This window comes from Sceloporus occidentalis, unplaced genomic scaffold, assembly GCF_023333645.1.
Source record: "Sceloporus occidentalis isolate IW3139 unplaced genomic scaffold, rSceOcc1.0.p SCAF_5, whole genome shotgun sequence".
In the NCBI taxonomy this organism is placed as follows: domain Eukaryota; kingdom Metazoa; phylum Chordata; class Lepidosauria; order Squamata; family Phrynosomatidae; genus Sceloporus; species Sceloporus occidentalis.
The window spans coordinates 188,116,367-188,129,877 of NW_028316985.1; the positions used below are offsets into that span (position 1 = coordinate 188,116,367).

Below are 13,511 nucleotides of genomic sequence, written 5' to 3' on the forward strand. Positions count from 1 at the left end.
AGCCCTGGATGTTTTCTGGATTTTAAGATGCCACATTACAGCCGAAACAGAGGAATCCTAAAGAGAGCCAGTGGACTGGGACCTTACTATTTGAGGTTTCTACCTCCAACGAAAGTAAAACGTGGGTTTCCCCCCTAAAATTGGGACTGTATTGACATGTTTTACCTCAACATTACCTAAAGGTTTCCCTGATGCAAAAGCATGACGACTTCTTGAGAAATTCAGTGCCTAAGAAAGGGCCCTGTGGCCTCACAAAGAACGGAGACATATATGATCAAATATTCTTTTATGATCCCCTATGGGCAAGTATTCCCCAATGATCCCCCATGGGAAGATATTTCTGAATGATTCCCTTTGGGCCAATGTTCCTCAATGTTTCCCTATGGGCAAGTATTCTCCTATGATTCCCTATAGGCAAGTACGGTCTCTCTATAGGCAAGCATTCCCCTATGATTCCCTATAGTCAAATAGTCCCCATTGATTCCCTGTGGGCAAGTATGGTTTCTCTGTGGTCAAGTGCTGTCATTTATTTTAGTATGTCCTGCAAATTTCCCGGATTTTGAGACTCTCCCAAATGGCCAGAAGAGGAGGTTTCTGCAAGAAACACCCGGCCATACCATCTGAACTGAGAACAGAAACAGCAAAAGCAGTCATAATGATAATAATGATAATGATACCCCATTGTATTTAATGGGACTTGAGCATTTTGGTATCCACAGAGGGTCCTGGAACCAAACCTCAGCGGATACCAAGGGCCCATGTATTCATTTAATTAGCAGGGCCGCCTTGTGCAAACGCTGTGCAATTCCGCCTGGCTTAGATGGCATTCTGTCCCCTTGGCATAGTAGGCTCTCAACCCATTACAATGGAGCCCTTCCTCCAGCGCAGCCAGAGGAAGGCTAGCTTTGCAAGCCAGGGAAGAGCGATGCTGCATGGGGCACAGCATCAAGATGGACGGCAAGAGATGCAACATTCACCAAAGACCCACACATCCCTTTTGGCACACTGAGCTTAAACTCATCCTCCTGCAAGCAAATAGACGGCATTCATGCTGAGCAGGAGAAGGAAGGGCTGGAGAAAAGTCAGCCTTATCTCAGGCTCACAGCACAGAGTCCAGACAAAGGCATGACATTTGGAACAACTGCCTTTGATAAGCCAGAATCGGAGCAGCTCCTCTCCTGGGAGAGAAACACCCTCCCAAAGGCTGAAAGAATACCCCACAGTTCCCACCACTGAGTAGCAGGAATGGGAGGCTGGTGTCTCAGAAACCCTTCCTAGGCTTTGTTCTTGTTAACGGCCCTCGTGACCCTATGGATGAGACACCTCCAAGATCCTCTGTCCTCTGCTTAATTCCTGCAGCCCCATAAAACCCAAAGTGACCTCTTTCATGGAGTCCCTCCTCCATCTTGCATGCAGCCTTCCTCTCTTCCTCCTTCCCTCCACCTTTCCCAGCATTATTCTCTTTTCCAATGAGTCCTTCCTAATTAATGATGTGTCTGAAGTAAAATGTTGGTCATCTTGGCTTCTAGGGAGGTTTCCGGCTTGATCTGCTCCTGGACCCATTGGTTTGTCCTTTTGGCTGCTGTCCATGGGATCCTCAGCCCTCTTCTCCAGCCCCACATCATCTCAAATGCATTGATTTTCTTCCTATCTTCTTTCTTGACTGTCCAGCTCTTACATCCATCCATGGTTATAGGGAATACGATGGCTTGTATGATTCTGACTTTTGTGCTCAGTTGTATATCCTTGCATTTTAGGATCTTCTCTAGTTCTTTCATAGCCGTCCTTCCCATTCTTAGTCTTCCTATGATTTCTTGACTGCAGTCCCTACTCTGATCCCTATTTGATCCCAGGTATGGGAATCCTTTTACTGTTTCTATTTGCTCATTGTCTAGGTTGAATTTGTTAAGATCCTCACTGGTCATTCTTTTGGATTTCTTTCTGTTCAGCATTAAGGCTGCCTTTGCACTTTCTGCCTTGATTTCCTTGAGTAGGTATTCCAAGTCTGTGATGTTTTCTGCTAGTATTATGGTGTCATCTGCATATCTCAGACTGTTGATATTCCTTCCTCCTTGGACCCACTCTTCCTTCTTATGCGTCCAAGCCTGCTTTTCTTATGATACGTTGTGCATACAAGTTGAACAGAATGGGTGAGAGGATGCAGCCTTGTCTGACCCCTTTGCCAGCTGGGAACCATCTTGTTTCTCCATCTTCTGTTCTGACAATGGCCTCTTGTCTTGAGTTCAGATCCCGCATCAAGACTATTAGATGCATTGGCACTCCCATCATGTCTTTAAGGGCAATCCATAGCCTTTCATGATTGATGCAGCCAAAGGCTTTGCTATAGCTTGGCTCACCCCAATATGTGTTACTCCAGGTCCAGTTCTGGCCGCCCTTCGCCAGCTTCCTCCCCAACTTTTGCCAGGAGAAGCATGCTGCCAATGCCCACAACGGTTAGATGCCCCACGCGCAGTTACCATATCCAGACCTCGGTTGGGGTTTATTTTGGAAAGGGTTGCATGCTCCAAATGCCTTTCCATGTCCTGCAAAAGCACCCGAGGGAGTGAAGCACAACTGACAGCAAACAACCGAGGATGCAAAGCCATTTCCGACTGCAGAAACTCAGCCCAGATCCAAAGCAAAAACGCAACCCTGAAGGAGCAAAGAGTCAAGCGACACTCAGGTAAAAAGGCCAGGCATGAAACCGGCGAAAGCGGCCAGCTTGACTGAATTATAATAAAGGCAGCGTTATATAGCAGATCAACACAGCAACGAATGAAGCCACAAGCAGCTTCTCCAATGGACAGACATCTACAAACGTTAGCAAACAAAATACTTGGACATACATGACATCTAACCTGTTGTTTCCTAAACTAAACAAACTAAACATATGGTTGACTTCTTCTTCTGAGCGAAATGGTTATCATACGGGTCTTACTTTTTCCTTTCTGAAAATACCGCTTTTTCTTTTTTCCTATCTATTTCACTCTCTCTGTATATCTATTTTATCACATCATTTTCCTTTTCTCCCATTTCCCTTGTTTTTAATTTCCTACTGAATCAGCACCCTTTTAATTTCCAAAATAACATTATCTCTTTCCGCTCTTCTTCTAAATGATAAAATCTATCGTCTTTTTTAAAATACTTTTTATTAAAGTATATATCTTATCCAAAACCTTTCTATTCTATCAAGTTATACATATATATTCCTTCTTAACAAAAGTCTTTGCTATATTTCACATCACGTTTCCTTACACGTTTTTAGCACTTGATCTATGCATCCCTCCCAATATCACAGTCTTATCATTTTGGATTGAATATTCTTTAAAACTTATCATCTTTTAACATCATCGTTAGCTTATCGAAGCTTAACGTATCAAGTAATTTATGGAGCCGCTCTTCAAATTGTTTATTCCCATTCCTAGCATAAACAATGCAAGACAGCGGCTGTTTTCATGTATAACAAAAGCCTTTTTTGTTTCTAATTTTTCCTTCTAACAAACGTAAAATTCCTGACGCATTGGAAAACTAAAATGGAGAATTTGTAGGATCGGATTATGAATCGCTAGCCAATATTTTTCTGCAGATGGACATTTCCACCAGATGTGAAAAAACGTTCCCACGCCGCTTCCATTTCAAAGCACAGAAAAAGCACTTTCCAAGGCGGGAGTTTAGAAGAGCGGCGTAGACTCCAATCAACTGACCCAGACTTAAGTCGGACTCAAGTCGCTTCAATGGCTTGACTTGGCCAAAATGACCCTCTCGCTCGAGTCGTCTTGAGACTTGTGTATTTTTAGTGACCGACTTGCTGGCGCCACTCACTTTGCGCAGCAGGCGAGGCCTATCCCCAAAGTAAGCGGAGCATTTCTCGGAAGGGAGCGGCAAATGCGTCGGGCGATGGGATCGAGTGAAAAAGGAAAGCTTTTGAAAAGCGTTTCCAGTCTCCTCTGGTGTGTATTGGGAAGAGGCTGCCAAGCAAACCTCAAGCACTACCTGCAGCCCACCGACTAATGCATTTGCCATGCCTCTCTGAAAAATGCACTCCGCGCTCAAATAAGGCCTCCTCCAGACTTGAGACGTGAAAGTTTCTTGCAAGGACTTGTGAGTTCACTTGAGACTTGGACTAAGTGACTTCAATCCAGTGGCCACTCCACATTCGTTGGGGTTCAGGGTGAAAAACACTGTTCTTTTTACCTTTCTAGGAATCTGCAGGTCCTCCGGTGCAACTTTATGGTCAACATCTGCCAGAAGCTGAATCATGCTGGAGGACCTGCAAATGCCTAGAATGGCATCCCCTCTAGGAACTAATAGGTCCTCCAGCACAACTCTATGGTCTGCATCTGGCAGAGTTGCGCTGGAGGATTTAAGCGTTTCCTAGAGAGAATGTATTAATCAAAATCTCAAGGAATCAAAGCAAAAGTGAAAGCTGCAGAGATGGAGGACCAGCTGTACATTTCTCCTCCTCTGTTTTTTCTTTTCTATTTCACTTAATTGTTTTAATTTCTTTTTTTAATTCCCCCCAGGAACCCTGTTTCCTCTTTAATTTCCTTTTCCTCTCATGCAAATGACCATTTTAACTGGCCTGTTACAGACTGCCAAAATAAAGCTGCTTCGGGTCTCTTTGGAGGTATGCTATTTAAATGATGCGTGCATCCTAAGAATCCGGAAGCTGCACCAAAAGCTGCACTCCGGTGCTTAGGAATGGAGTGTGGCTTTGGCGCGACCTCAGGACTCTTAGGACCCATGCATCAGTTAAAGAGCATACCTCCAAAGAGACCCCAAGCAGCTTTATTTTGGCAGTCTGTAACAGGCCACTGTTTCCTTTACATTTCCATACTCCTTCCTCTCCTCTCAACAAACTCAGTCATCATTTTCCTATTTCGAAACCAATCTTTTTCCCTGGGACTTTGGGGCGTTGCAGAGGTCAGTGGGGTCCAAAGGGCCTGAGGACCATGCCAGGTCTCCATAGGGCCCACCTTGACCCCACCCCACTCCAAGGCTTGCAAAGACACACACACACACACACACACTATGATGACCAGCATTCCTCATGGACAACTGGCCAGGGGAGCAACTGGTCATTTCCCTGAGGACTAGCCCCTTGGAAAGCTGCTGCTTCCCTCTGACCTGGACCCAATGCTGGCGGCATGGACGCTGCCCACTCAACTGCCCACAGGGTCTCTGACCTCCATTGCCCCACCACCCCAAGGCCACAATCCTGCTGAGATGCATCAGAGGCACATCAGCACTTGGCTTGCTCTTGAGTAAAGGTCAGCTAGGAAGGAAACACATGCATCTGGGAGGCTGGTATCAAACCCTGTGGACACACAGGGCCCATGGTTTGGCTCCAGACCATGGCCTGGCACTGGACAGTCTGCCTGCTGCCGGTCAGCAGATCTGCAACATGCGGGATTCGTCTCCCCCTCCTTGCCCCCAATGCGCACGTCCTGCCAAGAAAACAGCTGACTCCACAAGGAGAGGAAAACCTCGACGCGAGAAGACTCTCACCAGGATTTGCAAAAGTCCAAGGTCCCTTTATTGGCACACTGACTTGGTTTGTGCAACAGACCCCCTTTCTCCCTTCCCAGCATCCAAGGCAGCCACCATGTGAATTAAAGCAAAATGCAAAACCCAAACCCATCAGTTGCAACATGACAGAAAAAGTGCATAAACTACCCACTAAAGGCTACCCATCTCTTGTTTATTCTTTATCCCACTGGCCTATGCATTTAATACTTTCTCCCAATACCAATCCTCACTGGGAGAACCAGTATAGCGGTGTGAGTGTTGGATGACTACTGGAGACCAGGGTTCGAATCCCAGTTTGGCCATTCAAACCCACTGGGTTACCTTTGGTAAGTTACACTCTCTTATCCTCATAGGATGGCAATGGCAAACCCCCTCTGAAGAAACTTGCCAAGAAAACCCAATGATAGGTTTGCCTTAGGTTCACCATAAGTTGGAATTGACTTGCACACAACTTATTATTATTATGTATATGTTTTGTACAGCGCTTTACAGAGTGATCAAAACAATAGAAAACCTACCAATAGTGTACAATCTAACAACAAACTACAAACAACAACAACAAATCCAATCCTGGACCCACAGTGGCCAACAGCACAGAGGTTGCAGTATAAAAGTTCTTTAAAAACAACAACACCAAGCAACCCTGTTAAAAACCCTAATTACAAACAGTCTAATGGTGTTTAAAATACAACGAGGACAAAAGAACCTGCATTAAAGGATGCTCCTGCAATTGCCAAGTAATGGCCAGAAGGATGCTTAATGGCAGCAGTTTTCCTGTCTTTGAATAAAGGTACATAATGGGATATCTTGGGGGACGGGACCCAAATCTAAACACAAAATTCATTTATATTGCATATATACATAGCCTGGAGGTAATTTTATACCACATTTTAAATAATTATTGTGCATGAAACAAAGCATCAAAGTAAAGGTGTCACTAGCTCAGCCACCTATGAAACAAGTTTTGGGTTTTGGAGTATTTTGGAATTTGGAATTCTGGATAAAGGAGACTTAATCTGTGTATGTTGTTTGTTGCGTACCTTCAAGTTGTTTCCAACATATGACAACCCCATCATGGGGTTTTCTTGGCAAGTTTCTTAAGAGGGGGTTTGCCCTTGCCTTCCCGAGGCTGAGAGAGTGTGACTCACCAAGGATCACCCAATGGGTTTCCATGGCCGAACCAGCATTCAAACCCTAGCCTCCAGAGGCATAGTCCAATGCTCAAAGCACTATGCCAAAGTGGCTTTCATAAACAGTGTATGCGCATGTGTAAGTCAGCAAAAGGGGCTAAAACCTTCCCCGTTCTGGTGCATGCCCAATGTGTTGAACTACAACTCCCAGGAAAGTTGTAGCCCAACACATCCGCAGGACAACGGGTTGGGGAAAGAGACACAGAGAAACATGGGCTGGGGTCTTACACTCTTATGGAAGCATTTGGGCATTTTTGTCACATGTGAAATGGCCGCATTCGGTCCAAGGTTTGGGGAGTTTCTGCATGAGTTGCACATGGATGCAACCTGCAAAAGCAAATTTGGACCTGCACACTTGGTCGTTGTGTGGAATCACAACTCACTAACAGGGTGGCATTGCGCATCCGACACACAACTCCATGAGCACAACGCCGTGCTCCATCTCCTCCACGTGGGATCCCAGTTTTTCAAGGAAGAGCTGTGCGGACCAAACACCAGCAGAGACGGAGAGCTACTTTTGGAAAGGATGCACAAGAAAAATACAATGGTGCTGGTTCCAAAGAAAGAAAGCGTTGCCCCATTTCTCTGCGGCCGCCGCCCTCCCCTTCTCCGCTGCCAAAGGATCCACCAGCTCCGGAAAAACTTTTTCGAAAGTCAGGAAAGAGTTGGCTTCCTCTTTCCACCGGCCACCCACACACCACAACAGACAACATATTTGGTACATGTTAACAAGGCCAGTGGAAGAAGTGCAGGTGGGATCAGACTCTGGAGGACAGGGTTCAAATCCCCACTCTGCCACTGAGAGACCTTGGGCAAGAAGTCCCACTCTCTCAGCCTCAGAGGGATGCAAAGCAAACCCCCTCTGGACAAATCTTGCCAAGAAAACCCTATGATAGGGTATCACCATCATTCGGAAATGACTTGAGGGCACACAACAAGACTTGGTGGCTGTCTCTGCAGGGGTGGCGTACAAAGCCAGGGTTCCTCAAGCAACATGATCTGTTCTACGAAATGCCTCCAAGGCTGAATCCTCACTGCAAGGAGTTGATGCTTCCTTCCAGCCCTTGCAGGTTGCAAAGGGATCATGTCGCACCTTTGAGACTATGGCTGCGTCTGCACTGCAGAAATAATCCAGGTTGACACTATTTTAACTGCCATAGCTCAACGCTATGGAATTCTGGGAACTGTACTTTAGTGGGGCACCAGAACTCTGACAAGAGAAGGTGAAATATCTCACAGCACTACACTTCCCAGACATCCATAGAACTAAGCCGTGGCAGTTAAAGTGGCGTCAACCTGGATTATTTCTGCAATGCGGACGCAGCCTAGCTTTGCACACCAATATTCCAGAGTAATGTTGGTTATGTTTGCAGTACGCAGGTCTGCATGGTGATATTCCCGACTAATTTTGCAGACTGATATCCCTGATATTCCAGGGCGGTGCCTCTGAATTCTGCTCCTCTGCAGGCTTTTCTCTCCTGGCCTCTAAGGTCCGACTGGGTGGGACCTTGGTTTATTCTGCTTTCTTCCAGGGAAAACAACTGCCTCATGGCCAATAAACTGCATTTGTGAAAGGTCTTGGGGTGGGATACTAGACTCCCCTTAGACAGCAAAATGACTAAAGCAAGGCTATCATACTTTGGTCACATAATGCTGGGGAAACTGGAGGGCAACAGGAGGAAAGTGCCAGGGAGGGATGGACTCCATCCACGAAGCCACTGTGGCCACCCTGAGTTTGCAAGAACTCAGCAGACATTTCAGATGGTCCCTTGTTCAAAGAAGGACCCTAAATCCATTCCAACTTGAATGCACAGATTGGGAACAACGAGAGCAAACTGGGACCGATTTCTTACCAGATGCCAAAAGGATTTGGTTAAGGCTATTGTACTTTGGACATGCATCATGAGAGGATGTGACTCAGTGGAGAAGATTGCCAGGCGAAGGGCCATAGGAAAAGAAGGAGACCCCTTAAAGAAGCCACTCTGAGTCTGCAAGACCCCAATAACAAGGATCTCTTGAAGGGATGTTATATTGAGGATGGAGCAAGCTTGTCTTCTGCTGCTCCAGAGAACAGGACCCAGAACAATGGATGCAAACTACTGTCCAGGAAAAGGGATTCCCCCTAAACATTGGGAGGAATCTCTTGGTGGTAAAAGAGGTTAGTTAGTGGAATAAATGGCTTCGGATGATGGTGGAGTCTCCTTGTCTGGAGGCCTTTAAGCAGAGTCTGGATGGCCATCTTCCACAGAGAGGGCTTGGATGGTGTCTTCCCTTCCAGCGCAAGGACTGTAGGATCCCTCAAGTGGCTTCAGGTGATGGCAAAGATCCACAAAGAAGGCTCTTCCTGCAGATGGGGAGCTCTTCAGCTAACAGCCAGGACCATGCTCAGAGACACCCTGTTTCAGGACTCGATTCTACTCCCGAATGGCAGTTGCAGTGACAAAATCAGGAGAAATCACATTTTGCAGGATTCTCAAGGGACCCATCAGAGAAGCAGAATCTGCCCTGGATGGTGCAGTGGGAACAACAGCCACTGCTCTCTGCACCGGCACAGAGGAACTCTTGGAGTAAGTAAATAATCAGGCAAGGAGCAAGAGTTGTCCTCAGCAGCCCAGAGTCACAGTCCCAAACTCTACTCCTAGGAGCACCCCACCAAGATCATGATGGCACATGGGCACCCGCATAATAAACCCATATCCCAAACACAGAGATGGTGGACCTCACAGACCCCAGAAGGAAAAGAGGTGGCCCCTCTGCCCAGCATTTGCGCCATGACTGTCTGGCCTCAATGTCAGCACAGCAGGGCCTAGTGGTTTGAGCGTTGGTTATGCCTCTGGGGACATTGGTTCAAATCCCTGCTCAGCCATGGAAACCCAAAGGGTCACACTCTCTCTGCCCCGGAAGAAGGCAAAAGCAAATCCCCTCTGAAGAAATCTTGCAGAGGAAACCCTGGGATGGGTTCGCCATCCGTCAGAAACAACTTGGAAGCCCACAGCAATGGCCAAGGTGTGCCTGGAAGGGGTCCTAAGGGTGCCGCCAAGTCTAAGAGGTCCATTTGGGGGGCACTCTTTTCCTTGTCTCCTTAAGGCCCCTCCACAAAGTCCCTACTGTTTTGGGGGCATTTGTCAGACCTTAAGGGCCACATCTAGTCTTGCATTTCTCTGAAAGGGGCTTATGGTCTCCATTTTGCCCAGCCCAGATCTCAAGGTTGGGGGAGATGGGAAAGAAAGGGGGGGGTCTCCAGGAGGGGCAATGAAGGGACAGAGGAATTGGGGCGATGATGATGATGATGATGATGATGAACTGCCTTGATTCCCTCTCTTTACCCCCAATCTGGGTCTCCTTCCACTTTAAAAGAAGTACAAATACAGCTTAAAACACTCCAACAATCGACCTGAAAGCAGAATTGCACCAAGGTCCAAAAGACACTGCAGAAAGGATCCAGTCCGGTGGGGCTCCATGCTGGGGAATCCTGGGAACTGTAGTTGTGGGAGTCATTTAGCCTTCTCTGCCGCCATAAACTACAACTCCCAGGAGGGATCCACTGAGAGCCAGGGCAGTTCAAGTGGTCTCAAACCGGATTATTTCTGCAGTGTGGTTGGGACCAAAGTTAGAAAAAAATCCAAAGCAATAGATTGCAAAGGGACAAAAAGCAGCCGAAACCCCTTCCATGAAAAGAATGCAGCCCGAGGAGGAGGCTGAGGCTGAGGCTGAGGCTGAGGCTGAGGCTGGCTTCTGGCTCTCCTTGGCTGCAAAGCCAGGCCAGTCCAATGCGCAGCGCTTCAGCCAGAGGAAAGGAGAGCTGCAGCAAGCCTCCTCGCCTTCAGCCCATTCGGAGGAGCATCAGAGGCAGCCGAAGAGAGAGAGAGAGAGAGACGGGGAGGGCCCTTCCTGGGGGCTTTGGGGGCCCAAGGCTGCCTTCTGGCTGCTGCTGGGTGTTTTTCCTTTGAGGGGGGGGTACAAAGTGGGTCACCTCTGAGGGGAGGGGAGGGGAGGGGCCCCAGAAGGAGGCCCAGCCCCTCCTTTCCCTCCTCAGGGCTCCCTTGACATTGAGGAGGGGGGGGTCCTCCTGAAGCCAGGCCAGGCCCCTGGGAGGGCGGGGGTCCTGCCTCCAGCCCTGCCTCCCTGCCTCCCTGGCGGCGGACTCACCGGGTCTCCTGGCCCCTGGGGGCCCCTTGGCGGAGGCGGAGCAGCTGGGGCCCCAGGGGCAGCTCCAGGGCCCCCAGGAAGCGCTCGGGCCCCACCAGGCTCTTCTGCCAGAGGCTCAGCCGGAGCAGCGTCTGGGGCGAGTCGGGGCTCTCCGGGGGCAGCTCCAGGGCCTGCCACTTGGGGCCCGAGGAGGAGGAGGAGGCCGGGGGCCCCAGGCGGAGCCTCTGCCGTCCCAGCTGCGCCTCGGCCCAGAAGGAAGGCGAGCCCCCCTTGGTCCTTAGCCCCCGGCAGCCCAGCAGGGCCAGCTCCAGGTGGGTCGGGCTCCAGAGGGGCTGCGAGGGCCACAGCCCGGCCTCCCCCGACTCCAGGCTCATCCTCCCCGGAGAAGCCGGAGGCCCGGGACCAGCAGGCCCAGCCGATGCGGCAAAAGGAGGGCAGAAGGAGAGCAGGAGGCGACCGAGTTCCTGGCGGCTGGCTTCCGCCGCAGAAGGCACTCCCAGAAGGACCCCCCCAAAGGCCCTCCCGCCTCCCCTCCTCCCTCCTTTCCCTCCTTCCCTCCTTCCTTCTCTCCTCCTCCTCTCTCTCCCTCACTCCTTCCTCGGGACAGAGGAGGGCGGCTCTTCCTTTCTTCCTCTCTTCCCTCCTGCCTCCCCTCCTCCTTCCTCCCACTTTCTGTCTTGTCTCTCCCTCCCTCCTTTCTTTCTTTCTTTCTTTCTTTCTTTCTTTCTTTCTTTCTTCCTTCTTCCTTCCCTTCCTCCGTTCCCGGGACTCACTCAGCCGAGGACGGAGGGAGGGAGGGGACCCCGCCCGGGGCTGGGGCCCAAGAGGGGCCTCCTTTGCCCAGACCCTTCCTCGCAGGAGCTCCCCAAACTCTGCCCTTAAGGGACGCTTGGACTTCAGCTCCCAGAATCCCAGGCTCTTGGCCGACGTGGCTGAGGATTCTGGGAGCTGGAGTCCGCGATCTCTTCGCCAGGGCACACTTGGGGGGCCACTGCCTTCGACCCCCCCCCCGAGGGCCCCTTTGGCCCAGCTTTGCCCGGCAGCAGCCATGGCTCTCTCTCCAGGGTTTCAGGCCTCCTCACCCCACTTTCAATGCCACCTGGTCCTTGAACCCAGGGCCGCCTTCATAACGACAGAGGAAGCCACCATAAAGGCCCAAGGTCCAGTATTGCCAACCCTGACTGGCAGCAGCCATGGATTCCTTGCCCTGCATTCAGGTGCCAACTGGCTGGCGCTTGAACCCAGGACCTCCTTCATAACAGCAGAGGAAGCCAGCCCTATACCAAGCCAGGCCCTTGGTTCATGAGCCCAGCATGGCCAACTCCAGCTGGCAGCAGCCATGGCTCTCTATCCACTTGAACCCGGGGCCCTCCAATTGTCATGCTCCTTCAAGGCGACTCCAACTGAGGACAATGATCTCTTCCGAGGGGATTTGTCTTCCTCTGAGGCTGAGAGAGTGTGACTTGCCTAAGGCTACCTAGAGGGGTTCTGTGGCTGTGGAAGGACTCGAACCTTTGTCTCTTGGGGCCCCAAACCACTGCATTGCCCTGGTTCTCAGACTTATTGCAATCCTGGGGGTTTCCTGGCAAGAGGAATCATAGAATCATAGAATGATAGAGTTGGAAGAGACCCCAAGAAGGGCCCTGATCCAGTCCAACCCCTTTATTCTGCCATGCAGGAAATCCAAATCAAAGCATCCCTGACAGATGGCCATCTAGCCTCTGCTTAAAGACAGCCTCCAAGGAAGGAGACTCCACTACACTCTGGGGAAGGTCACAATCATTGCCTTTCTCTGAGGTTGAGAGAGTGTGACTTGCACCAAACCATGAAGGAGGTTTCTATTGCTGAGTAGCGATTCAAACCCTGGTCTCCTGGAGTTTTAGTCCCACACTCAAAACACTACACTCTCCTGCCTTTCCCTCAGCTTCCTTGGCCAGATTTCCTCAGAGGTTTACGATGGCCTTCCCCTAAGGCTGAGAGAGTGTGACTTGCATGCAAAGGGTTTCCGTTGCTGAGCAGGGACTCGAACCCTGGTCTCCTTCAGTCTACATGTTGTGTGTGGAGTTTCCTTCCTTGGAGGTCTTTAAACAGAGGCTGGATGGCCATCCGTCAGATGCTTTGATTGTGAGTTCCTGCATGGCAGAATAATGGGGTTGGACTGGATGGCCCTTTTGGGAGTCTCTTCCATCTCTGTGATTCTAACTCTATGATTCTAGTCCAACGCTCAAATAGCCCTATGAGGAAGGAGCTGGGGATGTTTAGCCTGGAGAAGAGATGGTTAAGGGATGATATGACAGCCCTGTTTAAATATTTGAAGGGATGCCATATTGAGGAGGGAGCAAGCTTGTTTTCTGCTGCTCCAGAAAAGAGGACACAATGGAGCAATGGCTTCAAATTACAAGAAAAGAGATTCCAGCTTAACATTAGGAGGAACTTTTTGACTGTAAGAATCATAGACTCATAGCTCATAGCGTTGGAAGAGACCCCAAAAAGGGCCCAGATCCAGTCCAACCCCTTCTTCTGCCATGCAGGAACTCTCCATCAAAGCATCCCCATTGACAGATGGCCATCCAGCCTCTGCTTAAAGACCTCTAAGGAAGGAGACTCCACTACCCTCTGAGGAAGGAGTGTCCTCCACTGTTG

The 13,511-nt window shown here is 49.6% G+C and overlaps 1 protein-coding gene across 1 annotated transcript in view; it reads right to left on the reverse strand.

The window, feature by feature from the left end:
• LOC149313328 (uncharacterized) overlaps positions 1-11,275 on the reverse strand; it is a 57,955-nt gene extending 46,680 nt beyond the window's left edge. Inside the window, exon 1 of the mRNA XM_089526464.1 lies at positions 10,869-11,275. Within this exon, the coding sequence (XP_089382590.1) occupies positions 10,869-11,242 (374 nt within the window). The 5' untranslated portion in view covers positions 11,243-11,275. The remainder of the gene's footprint in view (positions 1-10,868) is intronic.
• Between the last annotated feature and the right edge of the window lie 2,236 nt (positions 11,276-13,511).